General features: G+C 42.8%; 1 protein-coding gene across 5 annotated transcripts; it reads right to left on the bottom strand.

The window, feature by feature from the left end:
- Window positions 1-1,827: 1,827 nt before the first annotated feature.
- Window positions 1,828-20,721, bottom strand: LOC148035079 (5'-AMP-activated protein kinase beta-2 subunit protein). Of its 5 annotated transcripts, XM_087680001.1 has the most exons (5): window positions 20,520-20,721; window positions 19,560-19,683; window positions 19,117-19,182; window positions 18,939-19,031; window positions 1,828-2,327 (listed from the first exon to the last, which is right to left on the bottom strand). In XM_087680001.1, the coding sequence occupies exon 5, from the start codon at window positions 2,316-2,318 to the stop codon at window positions 2,013-2,015; it is 306 nt and encodes a 101-aa protein (XP_087536127.1). In that variant the 5' UTR covers window positions 2,319-2,327; window positions 18,939-19,031; window positions 19,117-19,182; window positions 19,560-19,683; window positions 20,520-20,721; the 3' UTR covers window positions 1,828-2,012. The 5 variants fall into 5 exon arrangements, with proteins under 5 accessions (XP_087536127.1, XP_087536128.1, XP_087536125.1 ...); XM_087680002.1 differs by lacking the exons at window positions 18,939-19,031; window positions 19,117-19,182 and having other exon boundaries at window positions 19,567-19,683; window positions 20,520-20,720; XM_087679999.1 differs by lacking the exons at window positions 18,939-19,031; window positions 19,117-19,182 and having other exon boundaries at window positions 20,520-20,713.
- Window positions 20,722-24,364: the final 3,643 nt, after the last annotated feature.

Raw genomic sequence — 24,364 nt, forward strand, 5'->3', positions numbered from 1 at the left:
CTCTCTCTCAGCCAACATGGCACTCCAATAGTAGCAAGCGACTGCATTTATTGCATTATTGGTGGCACATTTTCAAATTGAGCAAACAACTTTCAACTTGGGCAAATCGTTCGTGGGTAAGCAAACCTAGGCGAACATTCATTTTGAGCAAGGTGTCCACTTTCTGGTCCAATTGAGAACACTTTATACAATTGAACTTGCATTTGCAAGTTGGGGCACTTATGGGTTGCAAGTCAACCAATAGGTTACTTGCTAGGCTATTTATAGCCTCTACAATTTTTGCTCTCATCACTGCAATCTACAACCAGCTTATCCTCTCCTCCCTACTATCATTATCATCATTTCACCCATCATCATTTCCTCTCTCCTCTTCAAGTCAAACATTCTGTCTCCTGTATAACACTGCAACACGCTCATTCACGTGGCGTCCATAGATACAACAGCTATTGCATTCAACCTTCTTTGCATTCATTCATATCAAAGGAGATGTTCACTAGTCACTTTCCAATGGGGCACAATTTTCAAGAGTTTCCCATTTCCAAATGCAAATTGAGGATACGCACAGAGTTTCTCAATGGGAAGGGGGACTTTCCTAGAAAGTTGGAAACCTCCCACGTGACCTTGAAGGGTTTCTGGTTTTTGGAAAAAACTTTTCAGAAAAACCCCCATGAGAGCAGCTCCAAAGTTTTGTTCCCTTCATTATCATGTGTTTGTCTCTCTATGTTCTCTGGCTTCTGTATTACACACTCACACGAGGCCCCCTGTATCATGCATCAAGTCAATACACCCTCATCATACAGCATTCACTAGATTGCATTTATCGCGTGTCAAACATTTCATGTTTCTTTTGTTTGCTCCAGAATTTCAGTACATAAGTTACTTAACTCCAAGTATGAGTGAAGACAGGCATGTCAAACACTTGCATGTGATGGGTCAATTAGAAGAGAAATAGCTCAACAATGTGGAATACCTAAAGAAAACTGCTTATACAAAAGAAAATCCCAAACCCTGTGAGTAGATATCCATCAATCTAACTCATAAAACTCAGCTAAAGATCCCCATCTTAAGTCCTTATATTAACAGCCATGTAAAGAAGACCACTGAAGACTCGTGTGAAGTATGAACCATGTTTCCATGTCAATGCATGAAGCCACCAAGAAAGAGTCCATGCTTATTAATGTCCAACTCCAAGGTGGAATCTCCATAATAATAGAGCATGTTTGACCCATCCATGTTAGACTCCCCCAACCTCCACAAAAACAGCAGTATGTTTCCTCATCATTAGTTATGTCACTCTTGGCTTTTCAACTGATTGTACATCTGACATTCGTGCAGCTTTTTCTTTGTCTGCAGCATTCGCTCACCCATTCTTCATCAATACTCTACTTGCAAAAAGTAGTCATACACGAACAAGCAAATTGCAAGCTGCCATAACCAAGCAAATGTGTTTGGGCAAGGGAGCAAAAGGACCTTTCTTCATAATCTCTCTTTTCGCATTTTATGAAGGCCTACTAGCATTGGCGCATATGCCAAAGCAACATATACTGCCTCTGACATAGTTGAAACAGGTTTCTAAAGGTTGCAAATCTATGCCGATGCATTAGCTCAAATGAAAATTCCGAACACCAAAGTAGGGTATGTTTCACTGAAAATACTTACTCGGAGCTAATACTAATCAGCAAACCATGCGCATGACATATTCCAATGATCCAGAGTCAATATAGCAGCCCAAGTTCATGATCGCCAAACACAAACAAACTGATGCTTCAATTTAATGCATATGGAACTTATGTCTGTATAACAGGTATCAAATCCACAGCGCATGTATTTGTATGACACAGCACATGTATTTGTATGATTATGGAAGCTGTATGTTTATAGCATCATGCTCTGATTGGCAGATAAGAATTGCATAAGAATTCAAACTGGCAGTAGCATAGAGAATGGTGTGCCTCCAGTAGCCAGTCGTCATAGTGTAGAATGTTCCATTCAAATTTATACACAAAATGTACTTATTTGGGAATAGGTTTATACAACACAACAGTGACATACTTGGATCGAAAGCGGTGAGTCAGACCAAGTGCAAGGACTGACTTTGCTATCTCTCCGTTTTCTATATAAAGATGATTCAATAAGACATGGGGAGGTCTTGTTGAATAGCTGCCATGATCATTATGTTGTGTATTAAGCAATGACCTCTGCAGTAAATGAGGAGGAACAGATGGAGGCTCTTTTGAATCATCCTCCATTTCAGGAAAGGGGCTATCATAACTAGCCTCTGGAGACCCCGGAGTTTCAACACTGTCTAAACTTTCCATCCTGAGCTCCTGCAAACCACCAAAAAGTTTCACTCTGCTGCATGCAATATATATCAGCAAATAAAAATGCACACAGAAAATCAGCCCACACGACTCATAACACAGCAGTGACAAAATTGCAAAACAGCACACTTGCCTCATGACACAAAAAGGTGACAAATTGAAGAACATTTTATTCAACAATATCATGGCTTACAACCTGCAGGGTACTGGTTACATTCCCTCAACAACTTTTAACAATTGCAGAAACTGTGGATGAAAAATAATCTATTCTGGATTAATCTCATCAAGCTTTCTCTCTTTGGGATACAAAGGTCTGCAGCGTGCTGCTTGCATTGACTCTAATACATCCAAGTAGAGCTGCACAATTATTATGAATTCCTCACACATCTGGATTAACCCCAACAAGCATAAACGCACTTATTGCAGCATCATTTACCTTGTAGGTGGCTCCTCAATTTCTGGTTCTTTTGAAGAAAAGATCTTATAATAGTTTTATCTCAAAAAAATCAAACCAAAATAAAACAGAAGGTGCAGTGACCATCTCCTAAGCTTCTTAACAATATTCCTCAACAGGAATATACCAGGCAGAGCAACATTTCTCAATCTTTTTCAACCACCTGCTTTGGATCAAAATAGGATTAACCCAGTGACACTTCCCCTTCTTGTGATAATCAAACTGTTCTGGTGGCTCTTCATCCAATTTCAGCCACGCTATGTGACCCCTCAACTTCTGATCTCTTAATCAGAGTGCTAATACACAATTTCTCCTTGAAATACCTGAAAGGATCGATGATGTTTATTGAAGAAGCATACAGATCAGCTTACCTATAGTTTATATGTTAGAAATGTTAGCCTGCATTTTTGCCAGTCTGTTATCTCCTGGTTGTGAGCTCCCTCAGAGTCTGACAGAGATATAGGAGCTTTGACTATTTCTGCCCTTTCTGTTTGTGTGCATTTCTTTTTCAGTGAGTATAGGGTGTGTTCACCCTGTTAGGGGTCAGTTTCCAGCCTTTGCATTTCTTTTTCAGTGGCTGGGACCTGTTCACTCTTGTCAGATGGTGATTATTTGTTGCAGGCTGTGATCAGCATTTTCCCTGGCCATCAGCATTATTTTATTCCCAGATATCAGGTCGGCCAGCATTTTTCACCTCCTGTTTTACCAGGTCACTAGTCTTGGGCAGTTTTTGGTATTTATAGCAAGGCAATTTTGGTGGCAGTGTTCATTCACAGATTTTCTGCTGCAGTTTGATTTAGCACACTCTGACTTCAGCCTCTCCTCCGTCTCCGGTGCTGCTGTTGGGGTTATCACTTCATTCTCTTTTCTCTTTGCAATCTTTCTCTTCCTTTCTCTCTCCTTGTTTGTGTTTCTTTCCATTGTGCACTCTCACATGGTATCATCACCAAAGTGAGGACTTTGAGACTCTACAAATAGAAGACCACACTTAGGTGGCAGTTTGGAGCAGATTTGTTGTAAAAAACACGACCTTGCTGCCTTGTTTGGACCTTCTATGAAGTGTGCGGGACATCATCTACTTCTCCTTGCAAGGTATAGATGATTTCCCCTCCGTTCAGGCTGCCCAACACCAAAACAAGATTTCTTGTGTGTTTGCAGGTCTACTAGAGTTATGAGTACCACCAGTTCAATGGTTTTTATAACTCAGACAAGAAGTCTGTCTTATTCTCGTAGGGCCCCTACTTTCGGCCTCTCTTAGCCATAATGGCACCCCTCTATACAGGTGCTGGTTCTTCCTTCCTTACCAAAAGAAGATCAACTTGACAACCCAAACTACTCCCTTTGGTCTTGCAAAGTGGAATACATTCTCGACACCTTGGATTTGTGGTCTTTTGATACTACCCCTATTTCTCAATGAGTGGAGGATCCCGAGATTGGTTCTATAATGGACTAGCCTATCTTATGGGATCAGCCAAGATTGGTTCTATGATGGACTAGCCTATCTTATGGGATCAGCTCAACTCTCAAGCCCAGTCTCTTTGTGAGCCTTTAGGGTTCTATTCTTGTCTACTGTGCAAGCTTCAAACAATTGTAGAAGTTTGGACAAAGCTCTCTTCTCTCTACCATCAAAAGACCTTTTCCCACCATATTACCCTAGAGAAGAAACTCGAGATGCTCTCTATTGATGATACTTCTATGAAGAATCACATCAAGTTGGAGGACATGTAAGATGACCTTGACAAGGTGATCCCATCGGAGGACATGGAGCTCCGTGCTCAGTTCCCATCTCCAAAAATGATGTTTTCCAGACCAACTTGCTTACCTCTAAGATTCATGACATCTCCTTTGAGAAGAGCTAGCTCCGCCTACCTTAAAGCACAATGAGTGACTCAAGGATATACGAGCCATTGGATCCCACTCCACCAAGGCTTTTAAATCAAGTGCATGAGGGGGGAGCAAGAAGGATAATAAGAAGAAGCAAGATGATAAGAAGGGTGAGAAGAAGTAAGAAAAGAAGTCCAAGCCAAAGTGTCCCCATTGTGAGAAAGGCACTTATCCGGAGGGAAAGTGTTGACAAAAGTACCCCATTTGAAGCCAAAGGAAGGTTCCAAGGATTCAAAGACTACCACCCCTAGTACAGATGTCTTCGTTCATTTGTTTGAGGTCAAAGATACAGTACTTGCTTCTTCCACTAAGGAGAAGCCATGGCTCATGGACAACGAAGCCTCTTCCCATATGACCTACCGACAAGATTGGCTTCGGGACATGCATGCCAAAAGGGGTTCAATCACCACTTGTAACAACTCTTCCGTTCTAGTTAAAGGAGTGAGGACTATTAGCCTTTTACCAAATCGTCAAAATTCTTATGTCAAGGGTTTTTATGTACCAAATTTGAGTTTTAACCTTCTTGCCATCCATGGCTTGACACAGCTAAGTATTCATGTGGTCTTCACCCACAATGTTATTATTGTTGAGGATCCTTCCATGGATATTGTTCTTTGGACAAGTACACACCACCCTTGATACGCAATCTTCCCACAAGCTTGGGCTACTTTGGCATGCTCGATATGGACACCTACACTTTAACTCTGTTTGATAGGCTGCTCAAAAGAAATTGTGAAGGGGCTTCTAGATTTTCCCCATCCGCACTTTATGCTCTAGCCGCTTATGGGGCAAGTAGCATAGGCAACCTCATCCACAAGTTGCTTCTTGGAGGGCTAATACTCTGCTAAAATTGGTGCATACTGGCTTGTGCAGACCTATGAGTACGGTCTCCCTTGGGAAAGCCAAGTATCTAATGCTTATTGTTGATGATTTTGGCAAGTATGTGTGGCCTAATTTCCTAGCCTATAAAAGCGAGACATGTTCCAACTTCTACAACTGTAAGGCATTTGTTGAAAAGCAAACAACTTTCAAAGTTCGAGGTGTACAAGCCAATCATGGCAACGAGTTTTGCTATGAAGTCTCTGATTGTTTTTATGGGGAGCACGACACTCAAATGGAGTATTCCCATCCGAACACACCATCTGAGAATGGTACAATGGACCATGTTTGAGATGGCCCAATCAATATCAGAGCACCATGGTCTCCCTCACTCCCTTTGGGATTATGTAGTTGCTACAATAGTTCACATCAACAACAGGTCTTGGACATCAGCTTTATAAGACATGACTCCCTATGACACCTTTGAAAGGAAGCCTTTCCTCTCTCATTTTTTGCATCTTTGGGTGCAATGCTCATGTCCATGTGGACAAGAAGAAACAAGCTCAACGCAAAGTCAAAATTTTATCTTCATTGATTATAGTACGGCCACAAAGGGTTACAAGCTTTATGACCCAACCAAGAGAAAGATTGAGGTGAGTCCGAAAGTGATCTTTGATAAGGTTGCAACTTTAGATACTCCCATTGATGTTGATGCTTCAACAAGTAGTCCTTTTGTCATCAACTAACTCCTCCCCACCGTCAACTCCCCCATTTCCTTCCAACTTACCTTTTGACACCCCTTCTTTGTTTGTGCCCCTCCGCTCCCTTCCACTCTTGATAGCTCCTTATTTTTATTCGCCAAGTATTTCCACTCGTTTCCTACCCCCCACGTTTCTTCAAGGAGTATTAAGCTATTGAAGGGGAGCCCTCTTCTTCTAGTCAGGGAGATGTACCTTTATCCAATGAGGAGGAATCCCTATCCCAGACAAGTGCATTATAGGTACCGAAGTACTCTAGATCTCCATCACAACATGATTAGCCCCGCAATGGTATCACTAGCTTATGCAAGATTCGGAAGTGCTTCACTTTCTCAACACATCGGTGAGCCCACATAGATCAACCAAGATAAAATATCTAGGTAGACTAAAGTGTCCGGCCACAACACAAGTATTCACAATGGACAAAAATGGCCAACCACAAACATATAATAAATGTCAAAGCTTCCTGACAAACCCCATTAACTCAGTGGTAGGGTTGACAAGCAAGAGATGAAATACAACATATCACCTACAATACTAATACCATAATTGGGTTGTATATATAAATGTGTCTTCCCCAATTTCAGCAATCAAGTACCTCATGAGATGAAATGAAGGGTGAGTTGTACTTCAAGTTTCCATTGTGGCTAACCTTGGGTGTTCTCCTTGCTTTTGGATACAGAGAGAGGCTACTCAGTTCTTGCTTCTTGATCATCATGGTGATGGCAATGCCCTCATAGGGGAATTGTTTGCTTGCCCAAGTGCCGCACCCTTTTACAATCATAATCATCCGGATGATACGGATAATGATACAAAGTAGAATAATGATAATGCCTCTAAAGTAATCAAAATCTTGTAGCCACCAAGAGAAGAAAACCGGGCCCACTCTACTTTAGTTGCACATTGATGGATTAGTTTCATTGCTTTCACTTATTTTTTAATGCTTTCATGTGTTTGTGTTTCATGACTATGCTCTTCAATATTTTGTTCTACTTCTATATTTTGTCATAGCGCTCCTCTTGAGCAACCAATGGCCAAAACAACTGACAAAGCAACACGGATGCAGTCATCTAGCAAGAGCAAGTGCAACTTGCAAGATAGCAAAGCACAACTATCTGGAAGCTGTCAAGGAGAATCGAGCTAGGGTAGTAGGCCACTTGGCTAAAATGCAGCAGTAATGACCACAACAACAAGCTCTCAACAAAGTGTTGTGATGAAGAAGCAAATGCATAGGCTTATCAAAGAATGGAAAGCAAAAGAGAAAGAGATAGAGGGAGAGAGAGATACAGCATGAATGAAGCCAAGTTCAACCAATGAAATAGGCCAACTTCCTGTCCAAACAGATAAATTAATTATCAAAATGCTGCATGGAAATTTGGTCGCCTTGTTGGAACTGGCTGATTAATCATAAATGTTGGCTGACTATGCAAAATTGCTGGCCAACTATGCAAAACTTCTGTCCGACTATGCATGAACTGACAAGGACAAGAGATGAGCCTCTCAAATCCTAGATGGGTCATGACTCTGAAATGCAGATTTAGCATGGATTGAGGAGGAGCCTTGATGAAAAGGTTTGCCAAATGGTCTTCAATCTTACAATACTCCACCATGATTGTAACATCCAATATCTTCTCCTTAATGTAACAATATTAGATCGCTATATGCTTGGTACATGCGTGAACACCAAGTTCCCAGCAATAGCTATGCAACTCTTGTTGTCGCATAAAATGGTCATAGCATTGCTCTAAGAACAGCCAAGCTCACCTGGCAATTTGCAAAGCCACGTGGCCTCAGATGTGGTAATACTTGCCGCTAGAGGAAGAGCCGCTATGGGTTGTTTCTTACTACCCCATGAAATGGCACACAATCCCTACATGGAACATTAGCGCTCCAACCTCTAATGGTCGACATCTCCTACAGACCATCCGCACAACACAAGATCTAGATCATTTGTACCTGCTCTAAGAACAAAACCTCTAGAGGGAATGCAAAATCCTCATAGCTGATTAGCAATAGGTTTTCTTGGGCTCACTCATTAACCCTACAAGAAGATGGCCATCCAAAAAGCATAAATCCAACCTTATCTTAAAAAGCCAAATCAATGATCCCAACAGCCTCTAGTAACTAGAAGCATCCACAATCTCTAAATTCCCAAAAGATATCACCTTTCAATTTGGATCTATCTGTGAGAGTGCGCAACGGAAGAAGAACACGAACACGGAGGAGAGGAGAGAGAAAGCAGAGAATGAAGGAAGAAAATCTGCACTGACTGAAATGAATGCTGAATACACTGAAATGGACTGATCAGTCCCTGCACGCAGCCCAAAGCGTCAGTGAGGGCACCAGATCAGGTTGATGATGACGGCAGCACCAAAGACGGAGGAAGATGACGGAGTCGGAGTGTGCACCTGCCAAAGAAGGAGGGAAGTTGATAATACAACTGACTGCCAAGTGGGAAATGGCTATAAATAGCCAAAAAACCCACAAACTGACCGACCTGAAATTTGAGGCCATAAATATGTCCGACCAGCATTTAATGCTGGTAAAAATGCCAGGAATGCTCAGAAAAATCCCGGAAAGGGTGGACAATGTCCGGCAGGTGAGGCAAGCTGATGAATGCAGAAACTGCCCCGGGAAATGCACATCTGAGTGCTCTAGAATGAGCTACCTCCTCCGTCAAAACAAGTGATAGACAAGTCAGAGCTCCTAAAGTCCTCATCTGACTCAGACTGAGGCTCACAGGCAGGAGATGACAAGGCATGACAAACATGACTGCTAATACCCCCTCTCAGATCTTGGATGTGGCTGAAGGCCAAGGGAGAAACGGATCCTGGGGTGGCAAGAGGAATGCCAAGGTCAATGAAGTCCGTCGATGTAGACTGCTGCTGAAGGAGCTCCTCATGATCCTCGGAATCCCCCTCTAAAACACTAGGGGCCAGGGAATCCACAGCCGCATCACCGAGATCGTCCCCCTCTAAAAGGGATGGGAGGTACGAGGGAACCACCGGAGGAGAGGGTGGGGGATGGGAAGGAACCTGTGGAATAGAAGGTGCACAAGCGGGAACGGGTGTAGCAATAGACTGCCTCGGAGGACCCTGCATCAAAGAAGGGGAATGGAGCCTGTAAAGCCCGCTCTCCTACCAACCTGTAGATAAGACAGCTCCTGTAAAAGAATCCTCAATAACAACGGCATGCTCGGTGAAGATCACTCGTGTGCCAAGCCTCGTAAGGCCATAAACTGAGAGGAGGGGAAGGCCCAAATCCGGAACATGTAGGGCCTGTGAAAAGGAGCTCGAAGGTGGTCGGTCGGTAAACAAAGGCAATGTGCCAATACCACTAATAGGCACCGATAAAATGTCACCAACAGTGACTGAACCCTCTGATGGACGGAGATCCTGTAACAAATCACCTCGGGGAGTCATATGACTCGAAGCACCACTGTCCACTAACCAAGGCTGCGCAGAAGACACTGCAACCACGGAAGAAGGATCCTCCTCCAAAGCATGGATATGAAGGAACACTGACTCATGGGTAACAGCTGGTGTAGAGGTAGAAGAAGGCTCCGATGTAGATCCACCCTTCGCTCCCGGACGAAGGTGAGGGTACTTCTTCCAGCATTTCTCCTCGGGATGTGTCCCTTTCCCACAGTGTGGGCACTTCGGTCTCTCTGAATCTGAGTCAGAGCCTGAAGAACTGTCCTTCTTCTTAGCCTTTGACTTCGTCTTCTTCTTCTTTTGTCCTCCCGAACCGGCAACAAAGGCTCTAGTGGAGTCGAATCCACTAGCACTGACCTCTCTGAGTCGCTCGTCATGCTCCAAGACAAGCGGGGATAGCTCCTCCCATAGAAGCTTCTCACGGGTCCTCGATGTAAGTAGGCTGGTGTAGAAGACATCAAACCGAGGCGATGGCAGCTGAGTCAAAAGAATCATAGCCATGTCGTCATAAGATATCGTCCGACCCAGGGACGCAAGCTCATCCCTCATATCCTGTAATCTGTTGATGTGGTCCTTCATGGAAGGACTATCATCAATAGCGAGCATCCGCAACTTCTTTTCAAGAGATATCCGGTGGGCAAACGTCTTCTGTTGATAGAGAGACGCGAGCTTTCTCCACACGTCTGCTGCAGTCTTCAACCTGTGAACATGAACAAGGATAGAATCCTGCAAACTCAGAAAGAGGAAAGATCTGGCTCTAGAATTAAGCCGATCCCATAAGGCTGCACGATCCATAGATGTCCCATCTGCGGGATCCACCTGAGGCCGGGGAATAGGAACAGAAACAAGCTCCCAAAGATCGAAGGAGTCCAAGATACACTCCACCTTGCAGGACCATAGAGAAAAATTGGAGCCATCCAACCGGTCCTCTTTGGGCAGCTGAGGAAGTACGGGTACCTGTACAGGGGGCACCAAAGGCTGCATCGTCGGCCCACTGGAAGGGGATCGCCGAGATACATGAATAGAAGGGGGACGGGAAAGAGGAATAGACTCCGAACGACGGTCCTCGTGATAGAAATCACGCCTCCATTCAGATGAATGTCGAGACAAAAGCTCATCATCTGAATCATCAAAACCTGTAAACTGATGATAAGACATCTTCTAAATCTGCAAAACACCAAACACCAAAGAAAACTGTGCCGATGCCGAAGAATGACCACCAAAAGGGTCACCAACCACCAGAAGAACCACCAAACTCCAGGAAAGCAGGTCGCCTAGCACCAGAAGGTGAAAACGCAGCTGTGTAGGGCACAAAATCCGGAGGGAAAGTTGCCAGGCACCAAAACGCAGCCAAGAAGAGAAGCGCCAGCTGGAGATGAGCCGCCAGGAGGGAATACGACCACCTTGGATGCAAAACGCAGCCTGTAGTGGAGGCGCCCAGCTGAAAAGAAGGCCGCCCAGCTGAAAACGCAAGGAAACAGGGGCTGGTTGATGACGTGGCAGCCTCTGGAAGGGGCTGATGCAGCAAACGCAAATGTATAGACCACCTGGAGGGGCCGCCTGGCTGTTGGAGAAAAGGGGGGCAGCAACAGATGATAGGTGTGGTGTCTCTCCAGTCGATGAAGACCTCCGTGCTCTCAGTTTGGCGATGATACCATGTGAGAGTGCGCAACGGAAGAAGAACACGAACACGGAGGAGAGGAGAGAGAAAGCAGAGAATGAAGGAAGAAAATCTGCACTGACTGAAATGAATGCTGAATACACTGAAATGGACTGATCAGTCCCTGCACGCAGCCCAAAGCGTCAGTGAGGGCACCAGATCAGGCTGATGATGACGGCAGCACCGAAGACGGAGGAAGATGATGGAGTCGGAGTGTGCACCTGCCAAAGAAGGAGGGAAGTTGATAATACAACTGACTGCCAAGTGGGAAATGGCTATAAATAGCCAAAAAACCCACAAACTGGCCGACCTGAAATTTGAGGCCATAAATATGTCCGACCAGCATTTAATGCTGATCTGATCAGCATTTAATGCTGGTAAAAATGCCAGGAATGCTCAGAAAAATCCCGGAAAGGGTGGACAATGTCCGGCAGGTGAGGCAAGCTGATGAATGCAGAAACTGCCCCGGGAAATGCACATCTGAGTGCTCTAGAATGAGCTACCTCCTCCGTCAAAACAAGTGATAGACAAGTCAGAGCTCCTAAAGTCCTCGTCTGACTCAGACTGAGGCTCACAGGCAGGAGATGACAAGGCATGACAAACATGACTGCTAACACTATCATGGGATGAGATCGTTCAACAAGTTATCATCCCAAAAGCTATTAGTAATTCCTAATCATACCATTGTGGAGAAAGGAAAACTCCCCTCACTCTGCAATATTTCATGGCTGAGAAGAAGTGTAACAGTCCCATGTTTGTCATCTCGAACACCACCTTGATGAACCATTGGCCCTCTACACCATTTGAGTGTGGTCTCTTGTCACAATGAAGGCATCCAAGGATCGGAGTCCAATCTCCAATACCCCAAGCTCTCCTTGAGAAAGTTGTCGATCTTCTCAGTAGACATGCAACCTCCTCCAATCCATAGAGAGCTCTCTTTAACCTGTACATGATAACCTCGGCATAACACCTCTCGAACCTTGGAGGCTGCAGCCTGCTCAATATAAATCTCCTCCTTCAAATCTTCATTGGGAAATGCAAACTTACATCTAGCTAATCGTCACAAGTGACAAGGGACAGCCAAAAATAGGGGATGAAGGATAGGGGACCACAACTTCATTAAAAAATTCAAGATACACTTGAAAAAAAAGAAGCTTTTTCCTCATATTTGAATTTCAGAATGCGCATCATTAAGTAATATACGAAGGTATAACTTGACACTAATACATACTACTAACACAAGATACATATAGTCCAAGGGCAAGCTTATTAAATTTTAATGATAAAGTCCAAAATACCAAGTTCATGTGTCATGACTCATATGACAAGTCATCATTCATTATAAACGAGTACAAAACTAATAGATATAAATAAAGGTTGAAGACCAACGGATGATCTTCAACATTGTGCAGCAATGAGTCATCACATAAAGTTTAAGAATAATGCATGGTGTTATTGGAGTGGGAAGCCCTAGATTCTAGCTTCAACTATCTTCGTCCCATCCAAAAGGAACGTGACGTGGAGAGAAGTCGGGAGAGATCATAATCCTTCAATTAGAGCTACGTAAATATAAAAGATCAAGAGGTGGGTAGCTTTCACAATTACTGATCATCAAACTTTTAGGGCACAATGTCCCATATCCAGAGATGTACAATAGCGAGGCACAAAGCTGGACCATCTAAGGTGCAATGCCATCACAAGCTTCCATCACAAACTGCCATCACAAACACCCCTACCCGTACCAGTCATGTGACGCGTCTTGTCCCCATCACCTTGTGACATGTCTTGAAGTGATGTCACATCTAAAAGTGACGCATGGTGGAATGGATTTGTCATGGGGACAACATCTCAAGACCCCAAGGGTCCATTTCCTAAGTTACTTGTGACTATGACCTATGTCTAGCCAAAGCAAGAACAACCCTGATGGTCACCATCCATGCGATAGGGTCAAGATATCATCAAAATCCACTCTAAATTCCATCCAAGCAAACCTTTTGGCCACCAATTTGGCCTTGTGCTTGTGTAAGGAATCATCAATGCAGTACTTGGTTTTAAACACCCACTTCACTCCAATGACTATGTTTGGCTAGTCAAGGCACCAACTCCCACATGTCATTGTGCCCAATGGCCCCTAATTCTTGTTCCATAGCTCTCCACCAATGGCCCCTAATTCTTGTTCCATGGCTCTCCACCAAGGGTCATGCTACATAGCTTCTCCAATGGAATTCCAATCCCTATCTATCATGGCACAAGGTCATCAACCCAATTCATGTGTAAGAATCATCCTAGATGTGCTTGAAGCTAGCAAGATTGTTGTGGGCCATCCTACCACTCACATTCCTCAAGGACACCCCCTATGCCTGAACTTTTCAAGATTTGTTGTGTGCATCCAAGAGAAAGCTAGAACTCCGGCTACAATATCCAATAATATGAAGCTGCATTGGCCACAGTGGGAATCTGATAGCTGTGGATCATCCTCCACATGAGCCTCATTCTTTGAAGGCTCATGTTGCACTCACACTTGCAACCACCTAAGACTTGGATCTCCAAAAACCGAGTGCTCCTCACCCCCCTCTAAAGCTGATAACTCAATGAAGCGCATAACCCCACTGGTGTAGGCACCTAGAGTCTTTGAACCATATGATCGATACCCCAACTACCAGGAATTGTAGCGCATGAGCAAATGTCATGAAGCCTTTAAACCATCTTTCCTCACTACTTCTTCAGGATGCTAACATAATCAACTCAGCCAAAGACCCTAAAACAAGAGATATCATGTTTGTCATCATGCCGAGAACTGGCGAAGTAGGAAAACTATTGAGGATGTGAACAGCCATTGCTACAACCTTTGCCCATGGAACCTTTGGTACTTGATGGTACTCTAGCAACAGTTCTTATATTCCAACACACCATTCTCTGGCAAGTGTTGATATTCGCAAACTCTTCATCTATTCCTCAGCCTACACAAAATTGAGCCCATCAGGTGTAAACTCGCAACCTTTGTCACTGGTCAGCCCTAACTACATTCAGCTTCCATCCAAATTGTGTTTCTTCAAAAATCAACCAATCATGAAACTAGAAGAATGCATTGCTTCAACCGCAAAACTAGAACACATATCACCCTACTAAAATAATTGACTATGAGCATGAAATACCCACTTCCTTTTAGGGACTCATCACATGGGCCCTCACAAGTCCATGTGAACCAACTCCAATGGATCTTTGGCCCTCCCAAGCACCTTATTGTAAATGGAACCTTTCCCTTTAATACAAGATATAGTATATACAAGGTCTTTGGCTCACTCAAACCTCTCATAAGCTGCAAGCTGTCTTCTAAAAATACTCATGGTTGAGATGACTAAAGCATGCATGCCACAACTCTATTTGGAACTAAGCAAAAAGAAGATAATGAGAGAGAGTTGTAGTATTCTTCAACTTGTAGACGCCATACTCCCTGTAGCCTTGACGCACCACCACACATATCTGCCATCTTGGATCCTAAAAGAGTAGCATTAAACTCCACTTGCAACTCCAAGTTGCAGATTTCTTACTCACTAACAAGAGGTGGAAGCCAAGACTAAGCACATAGAGCACCTCCAAGGAGAAAGCATTAAGATGTCCATCTAGAATGATTTGAACCTCTCCAATACCACAAATGGGGACTAGGAACCTGTTGCTGATGAAGATATTACCTTGCATCAAACACAATTGCAAAACACCTTCCTTTGACGAAGCCATGTAACAGGATGCACCATTATCCACGATCCATTCACCAACCAATGGAACCATCATTGACACTTGTTCTCATTCGGGAAATTCTTTTTGAAAATAACTTTGTATTGCCATGTTTGAGGCAAGTGGAGTCCTCCTTGGACTTGTCGTCCTTCTTCTTTGCCTTGCCCTTTTTCTTTAAGTTTGCATTTTGACCCATCAAAGCCTCTGATTTACCCTTAGTGGAGAATGTAGCTTGAAGCAAGCCTTCTGATCCAACACGATGGGCACCAACTCTTCCCATGTGATTGTCTCAACCCCTCCAGAGGTGATCAAAGAATAGTAAAACCCACCATATCGAGAGGGTAGTTGTGCAAGCAAATACATAGCCATAACTTTGGAGGAGATCATCTTCCTCCCTTGAAGAGTCTCTTGTTGTAGTTGTTGCAACTTTTTCATGCAATCTTCATTGTTGTAGGCTTAATGGTCCAAAATCCTTATCTGTACCTCCAAGAATACCCATTTCATGGAGTCATCTGATTGTATAGTTGCTCCAAGAGCAGCCATATCTAGCTAACACTAAGCAACCATCATATGTTTGACATGAGCAATGATATGGTGTGCATGAGAGAAACATGAAGGAACAAATCTAGCCTTTCATCTTGGGAAAGTGCTGTTAAAAAGGGAACCTTTTGGTTCATGAGAACCTAGAAATCCATGTTCATCTATATAGATATCCTTCTTTTGCCTGTGGAATGCAGCACTTGATGGGTAGCCTCACTTCTCTTCTCTGAAGATGCAGTCAGCAAGGACTTCCTCTGCTCGATAACTAAGTCTTCTTCGCCACTCAAGGTGATGAACACTCAAAATCAGCCTTCACTTGCTGTAAATGCAGCTTCTTTGGCACTTCTCCCACCACTGAATTCTTCAGGAAATTAGGCCCACGAGCCTCCTAACCAACCACAAGTCCAAGCTTCCCTCGAGGTCTGAAAATGCAGCACTTCTACCTTTGACATGAACTCCAGCCCGCTCCAGCTGTTGCCTAATGTGCAGCACTCATGCCCGCACCTGTATGCTAAAAAGCTGCTCCTTTTGTATGCTGAAAATCCTTTTGCAAGTCAGTCCACCTTCGCAGCAGCCTGCTACAGCTCTGATAACATGTCAAAGTGCTGTTACCAGAAGCAGATGCACAGGCTGATCATTGCAGGAGAGAGAGAGAGAGAGAGAGAGAGAGAGAGAACTCTGAAGTTGATTGCTGAATACTGAATAATGAGAGCAGAATATGTACGTGTGTGTGTGTGTGTGTGTGTGTGTGTGTGTGTGTGTGTGTGTGTGTGTGTGTGACTCAGACCACTTCACACTGACCAACTGAATCTCACAGACTGTCTGAATATTGATTAACCACACATGCAGATACAGCGTGAATCTGCCAGGTTAGACCTCTAAAATGGGTTGCATCCAGACAATTAAACTAATAAAACAATCATCAAAATGCTGCACACAAATCTGGTTGCCCTGCTGGGCAAAACTGCTATCCAACCATGCATGGACTGACACAAACAGGAAATAAACCTCTAACACAGGCTGAATAGTCTTGCCAAGCTGATGATGACATCGCCAGCGGCAGCAACATATCACCAAGCAATCAAATGATGGCACTGATGTAGCAAGGCTGGCACTGGTGAAGGTTGGGAAGCAAGGAGGCAGGATAAGGCAACAATGAGGGCAATGAAGGCTGATGCCAAACACAGAGTGGCAAGGCATGAAGGTCATGATGGATCAGAATGGAAATCATGGTCAAGCACTGACACCCTTTGATAGAAGTTTGTACTTCTAGAGCCACTTGTCCAATTGAAACTTTCAAGTTTCCTACTTAATTGAATGTAATTCAAAATGAGTTTTGGGGTTGTCCAAGAGCCAAAGAACATTAGCAAATAATATGAGATTTAAGTTTGATGCTCATTCTGAGGTTGCTTAATGGATGGTACTCAAACTAACTCAACTCCATCAATGCCTTGCTATGAAAACTTTACACCTCACCCAGGTTGTTACATCCTTGGACATCCGAGTGGAGACTAGCAGCATACCAAGTCGCCACCATATCCCAAGAGCTCACATCCTGTACCACTAGCCCCCACTGTCCTAGTGTACAATCGTGTCACTATGGGCCAAGCATCCAAGAGTTATGATGACAACAATGTGCACAATAGGGCCTTGAGTCCTAAAAATATGGCTCGCCTGCCCCAACCCTAAAGTGCCCCCTACTGCATTCAGATTAGGTCACTTCATAACCACTATGGACAATGCTACTAGCAGCCACATAGGACTGGACTCCCCTAACCCTAAAGTGCCACCCTCGTGGATTCGCACCAAGCCACTTTATGACCATTGTAATCAATGTGATCAATGCTACTAGCACCCATCCAGATGTCCAAGGATGTAACAAATACACCCCATGGATTTGCGAGAACCTACACCACTTACTTAGCTGAACCTATGTTTATTAACAAAACTCGTTTTTCCTTTGAAAAGCTTATGAATTTGACTATGCAATTAGTGATCATCCAGTTTGACAACTCAAATTGAACTAACACCACCCACCTTGTAATTGTGACTTAGAACTTCATCCCTCCACAGTGTCTTTTTCCTCAAACCCACAACCTCACTTGATACCTGCCCTGTAGCTGCCTAGTCTTCAACTCAACTCCGCTTGTTCCTATGCACTAACTATTTGACCCTTCACACCTTGAACATGTCAAGGACAACACTCTGCTGCTTCGCTTTTGTTCTTGAGTTCAGACTTGCCCAATGCCCACACATACACTTGTACATTTCACCATGGTCACACTTTGACTTCACAATGTCCACATCAAACTGTACCAAGTGTGGATATATAACAAAAGTGTCATCACTCTCACAAGAAAAAGAAAATGATCTCCCAGCCTAAGATTCTCAATGATAGATACAAGGTGAAGCATTAAAGTCTAATAAAGAGATTCTCTACTAGCAAAAACAAACTTGCTAAATGAATCTGCTGAAAAATAGAGCTTGAGGCAGTGAAACTAGCGCACTCTTACCAAATAAAGCACTGCAGCTTTGACCCAGTAAATATAAATCGGTCATCAATCAATGAAGGTGTGACAAAAAATGGATGAAGAAAAAACAGCCTTCTGACAGATCATAGCTGCCTCTTGAATCTTGATGCACTAAAGAAAATTCATGTCTCTGACTTTTGAGTTTTAGCTTTCAGCTTTTCAGGAGACTTTTTGTTTTCTCTTCAAGGTTTCAACCCTTATGCATTGTTGAAAGTTAGGGTTTTAGCCTGACACCTCGTCATCACCAGAAATCTTACTAGTAAAAACAACTGATGTAATGTCTAAACCTCCAAGACAACACCTTAATTGTTTAGATTTTTCATCTGTTTATTGTACCTTGGTCTATTTAGTAGGATTTTCCAAGCAATATTCATGTCATCTGGTTCTTTATATTTGTCAGCATGCATTATTATTTTCAAGTTGACCACTGTTTATATAAACGATCAGAGTGAATCACATAGGCTTCAAGATTGAATTGCCATAGCCAGGTACTCATAAAGTCATCTCTGAGTACTTTCAGACAAGTCTAAGCATTATTGGCCCTTGAGCATCAACCCTTGTCCTTCCACAACTCCTTAGCCTGCAATTCATTGTCATAACACAAGCACAACACTGAACCTGCAGCTTTCCCAACATACACATGGGATTTGCATGCTGATAATGTACCTAGATGTTATCCATGTGAATCTATCTACAACAAAAGCAAGCACTCAATTTGTGACCCCTGCCACATGCTTGTTACAGTCCCTGCAGCATGGGCAGCATATTACAGTTAGTATGATAGCAGTTTTCAGCAGCAGACCTGCTCCAAGTTTTGCACTTCCCAGATTTCGCAACCAACTTCTAGAACCTAGCCAGCCCCAAAGACATAGACCTTAAACCTTCCAAAAAAATCCTGTGGCAAAGAGAAATTTTCTAACATCGAAGAAAGTACCATGACAACCATTACAAATACCATAAATATGACTAAATGCATTGACCTTCACAAGAAATCTGTCTGCAACATAGCCCTTGATATTCTGGCACCATCATATTAGATTGTGTAACTGCTAATAAAAAGTTTGCAAACTATTTTCGACACAAAAGAGCAATTGTGTATTGTTTGCTTCAAAACGAGAATTTGCATGACATGTAACCATGAAATGTTAACTCTGAAATACGATGCATATTTAAGCTTTCCTTGCTAACTAACAGCATCAGCTAGCAATCCTTTTAGAAAGATGTGAAATGTACGCTTAAGCAAGACTGTAAACTTTGACAATGCATATTTCAATCAGCAGCTCTACAATGATGATAGGAGACCACGACAGGGAATGTCACTGTAGTGATTCACAAATGAAAAGGCAAGGAGAGCCTCAAGACAGCTTGACCCATCACAAGGTGGAGTTCATATCTTCAAGCAATCAAAACAATCAATGCATACCTGTTACCTAGAACAAGCAAGCAAGTGATCATCTTTCTGATGGCAAATTGGAAGGCTGTAAAACACCAGTTGAGTTCATGTCTAATAGGAGATTGTGCTGCCGCTTCTAGCAATTTGGTGTTACCTGTTAATAAGACACAAAGCTTAGGATTAAAACATGATTGTTTGCCTGGCATAAAAGACTTTCCTACCAATCAGAAGCAGGCGCAGTTGAAGTTATAAAGGTTGGTCATATATTTAATCATCTTGGCAAGAGCTTTCACACCCACACGTTACATTGGATTGAGGAGTTTTGCATACATGCATGTCAATTGATTTAAGATAGGAATCAAAATTCAATCCAGTGTCAGGCAAAGAACTCGTCCCCCAGGGCCCTAATTCTTTCAGCCAACCAAACAAATAGATGAACAACATAGTAGGCAGCACTTCGATGAGTCAAAACATTCCGCTTGTAGCTACTGCCATCAACACGGTGACCTGTAACCTCATCGGCTATGGTGGAGAGAGAGAGAGAGAGAGAGAGAGAGAGAGAGAGAGAGAGAGAGAGAGAGAGTGTGTGTGTGTGTGTGTGTGTGCATTTTAGTGTGTTTTGTGTGTGCGAACTAGATCAAACCCAGGTCCTCGGTTATAGTAACTAGCCTACTGTAATCTATAGCATTTGTAATTTGTAATATTATTTATGGAACATAAATGGCCTTGAGACCCTGACTTTCCTGAAACCCCTAAAATACAGGGGTGGAAAGTATCAAGATGAGAATTTGACCGAGCCTTTTCTGATTGATCAGTACGACGGGGCACCTTATCATCTCTTGCAGAGTAAAGTATCACTTAAGACAGTACCGGATTGGCATGCTATTTAGGCACAGAAGTGTTCCGGTGAACAATAAGGAAGAGAGAGAGACAGATAGAGAGTGTGTGTGTGGATGGGTGGGTGCGTGTGCGCGCACGTGTGCGTGTTACCTCGAGATCTGATGATGAAGCGAGAGGGTGCAGAGCCGTAGAAGAGAGAGCAAGCCTCGAGGGAGAGCTCCAAAGATGCTGGAAGGAACAAAAATGGACGGTTAATATGGACGAGAGAGACCGGGAGAGTCGGGACTCGGGAGTCGGGGGGGAAGAGAGGTGGAGGAAGAAAGTAAAGAAAAATATTTGCACAGAAGAGAGGGAGAGAGGAGAGACGGAATAAATGGGGCTACTGAATTTCTTTACTTCTTTTCGCCTTTAGGCTTTGTGTTGGTGGGGTCCTGTCCGGTCTTTTGCCTTTCAGAATCAGAACCAGTGAATGAAACCATGCCACGTTCCCCTCCCCTCGCTTTTCTCTTGGCTGCTCTCTCTCTCTCTGTCTGTGTGTGCCAGGCCTTTTTTGTGCTATAACAGCACAGTCAAATACATTGTAAAACTTGGAAAATATCTGCAAATCTTCACGGAGGAACTTGGAAGTTGGAAGGTTTTGACAAATTAAGACCTCTGCTGTTTATTGAAAACCGTGAGAGAGGAGACAAGGAGAGTTGAGACTCTTATAAAAAAGAAAGCTAGTAGGCCTAAAGAAAGCAAGCAAGTGATGTGGTTGAGTTAACTAGTAGCTGGGCCGATAACTTCGACCACGTGGTGGTGAGAATTTTATTTCCACCAAGGGGTTGTAGCTCAAGAGGATTGAGTGTGTGTGTGTGGGTGTATACATGGGTGCTTGAGTTCAAACTTGAGTACACCTCTCAGGCATCATCCAAATTTCAAGCCTTTCTCAAAAAAAAAAGAACTCTGTCTCCCACCATGTGTCAACTGATCATGTAGCCTTTGGTCATCTTCAAACCTCCCATGTAGGCATTCTTCGAGGGATGCAACACTAGCAAGAGCAAGTACGCTTTAGGATGCCGCCATTGTGCTTCAACCTACAAGTACACTTCTATCCCATCAAGCTTTCTCCTACCCCCACTCCCTAGCCATTATAGCCTCTTCATAACTAATCACATTTTGGGTAGATCCCCCCCCCCCCCCCAATAGTCCCTATGAATGGTTTCACTTGTCCTATCATGATCAAGAGAAAGATCACACCATTAGTGGTGGCCAGATACCACATGATCCTCCCTATGCCCAACGATGGCCTCTCCTCCATGTTGAATGATGGCCTACATCTTTCTTTCTCTAGCATGCAAAGAAACCCTTCATTTTTTTTAAGGTGCAAATGAAAGCAACTCCAACCAACATGGAATCACTTTTTCAACTCCTACCAAATCCCAATCCCTCAACAAGGCAAGGCCCTTCTTTTTCTAACACCAAATTAGGCCCATAGGGATGCTATTAGAACGTGCCGTCTCAAACAGGCCCCACAACTAATGGCAACCATGGAGCTATGGACAAGTGATAGCTTTTCTAGAGGAGCTGTGGATTGTAGCCCAACAACACACCCTTCAAGATTGCCTCTAGCAAGAAACAAAGTAGGAAACTCAGTTGAATCGGATGAAATTAAAGGTAACTATTTTGTTTGTCTCCCCATTATGGCATATTTTAAATCTTTTCTAAATATCAAGCTAGGCTCTCGTAGGGCTTTATCATGGTTCATGCCCCCTAATAGGGGTCCTAAGAGCATGGATGAGATATAATTGGGCCCCTTTAGGAATTAGGTACAATCTATGAGATACCTCCCCAATAGCTACTTTACTTTCCTCTTTGCGACTAAAGAAATGGCTCAAACCCACAAATATAGTAGTGTGGATAGAATTTCCCAAACCTCCTAACCCTTTCTATTAATACATGGACTCAACAGCCGCTCCTCTACGCAAAGTTCTTGGGCAACACCACCAATTTGATATCAACCCTAGATGGCAACCCCAAGTTTTGGTAGAATTTGATATTAGCAAAAAACTAAAAGAATGTGTAGTCATCAAAAACTCCAAAGGGCAAGCAATCCATGTATAGCCAATGGTTTTGAAAAATCTTCCAAACACATGCTTCAAATGTTTTTTTCCGTGATTGCCCAAAGTGGGGGAACACTAATAAAAGAACTAAAAACAAAGGGGAAAGTGCCACTATGCATATAGAAGACAAGCTTCAAGGGTTCAAAACAAAAAATAAGGGTGGGAAGAGCAACATTCAGAAAAAACCCTCCAATGTTTGAGGTAGAAACCAAAATCAATATGCAACCTTACAAATAAACTTGGAAAAAGGCAATCCTATTGAGGATTCCAAGGGTAAACAATGAATAGATAACAATGAGTTTGAGGAAGGAGAGGAAGATGATTTTGTGAATGGTGCCCAGTTCTTTGAGGACACAAATATGTAGGAGGAAGATTTTGAGAAAGAAGTGAATGATCTATGGTCCTAAAGTTGTGAGTTGGGTAGTAGATGACTCCATCTAGGTAAGCATTACTAACCCTCGAATGCCAAAAGAACACTAGAAGAGTGCAACTTGACTTAATAAGAAAAGCATCCACAGATGAGGAGACATATGGGACTTCCAAGAGAAAAGTAGGCTAATTGAAAGATCACTTAAGGAGAGGTTTAGACTAAATAAGGATGGTTTACAAGTTTTGGATTCACTCTAACCCTTTGTTTATACAATGTAATTTGCAAGTCTGAACTAATGGATTTAGGTGGAAAATGTAGGCAAAACTTTCTCCCATTCCCAAATTACCTACATGTAACATCTCATTGATTTGTAAATTACCTACATGTAACATCTCATTGATTTGTAAATTGAATAAAAGGTGGTTGATCTCTTGGAACAACTTGCAATGGGAGTATAGACTCCAACAAATTTGGTAATCTGTAATTTAGTCCAAAAGTTGTAGTATTTTATAGCTGATCCTATAGAAAGGAGTTTAGACACATGAAAAAGCATTGTAACTTGTATGGGGTTTGGTCTTAGCCCTAGATATAACCAAGAAAAGGACACTATCCCCCATTTATTTATTGATTTGTAGGGAGAACAACAAGTATTTAAACTCGCTTTATTCTATCATTATATTCTATCATCCCTTTAAGCTTAGCTAGAAGGAAATCCTTTTAGGTGAATCCAGTAGCTTGCCACCTCTCATCTAGCCATGCCTTAGAGGATTTTAATTATGGAGTGTTTAGATAGCCAAAATAAAAAAATATTCACAACGGAATCTAATGATAGGAGAAATCTTCTAAGATTGGATTTCTATTCACAAGTCCTTCAAATCATTGAACAACTAGCAAAGTAGAAGCCAAGATGGAGATTGAACGAGCGCAAGAACGTTTTAGCAAGAGAGAAAAAGAATTAGTGCTGAAATAGGAGATCAAATAAGTTGCTACAATCCTCTCCAACATTATGAACTCAATCTATGGTGGTGTTCCCCTAGCCTAAGTTGAGAAGGAACTCAAAGTTTGGATAAAGGAGAGGAGAGTGGAAGAGGAAGAATCCATCACCCTGAAAAAGTTCTGTGTCCACGAGGAGTGCAAGTTGCAGATGGAACATACAGAAGTTGGTTTCCAAGCTCTCTTTTTGACACCTAGATGAGATTTGGAGTAACTATGATGTAATGGAATGGCCTGCGGGAATATAGCTTGCCACAAGGCAACATGATACACTAATGTAACATGGATAAGTTTTTTGCAATCCCATTACAAAGTTCTTTATCCCTTTTTTGGGCAACATTTCATTGTAGACTGCAGAAGAATGGGTTGTGCCTCAATATTGTAAATACTCCACATTTTCAAAACTATAATTTCATGCATATTTCTTTTTTTTTAAAGGACCCCTACTTGGGGGGCCTAAAGAGAGCATGAGACTCATGGAGTTGGTTACTAGTTGTAAAGCTCACACTTTGCACAATTACTCATTAACG

This window comes from Lygodium microphyllum, chromosome 6 (genome assembly GCF_053477565.2).
Source record: "Lygodium microphyllum isolate KBCC chromosome 6, Lygodium_microphyllum_v1.1.10, whole genome shotgun sequence".
Classification (NCBI taxonomy): domain Eukaryota; kingdom Viridiplantae; phylum Streptophyta; class Polypodiopsida; order Schizaeales; family Lygodiaceae; genus Lygodium; species Lygodium microphyllum.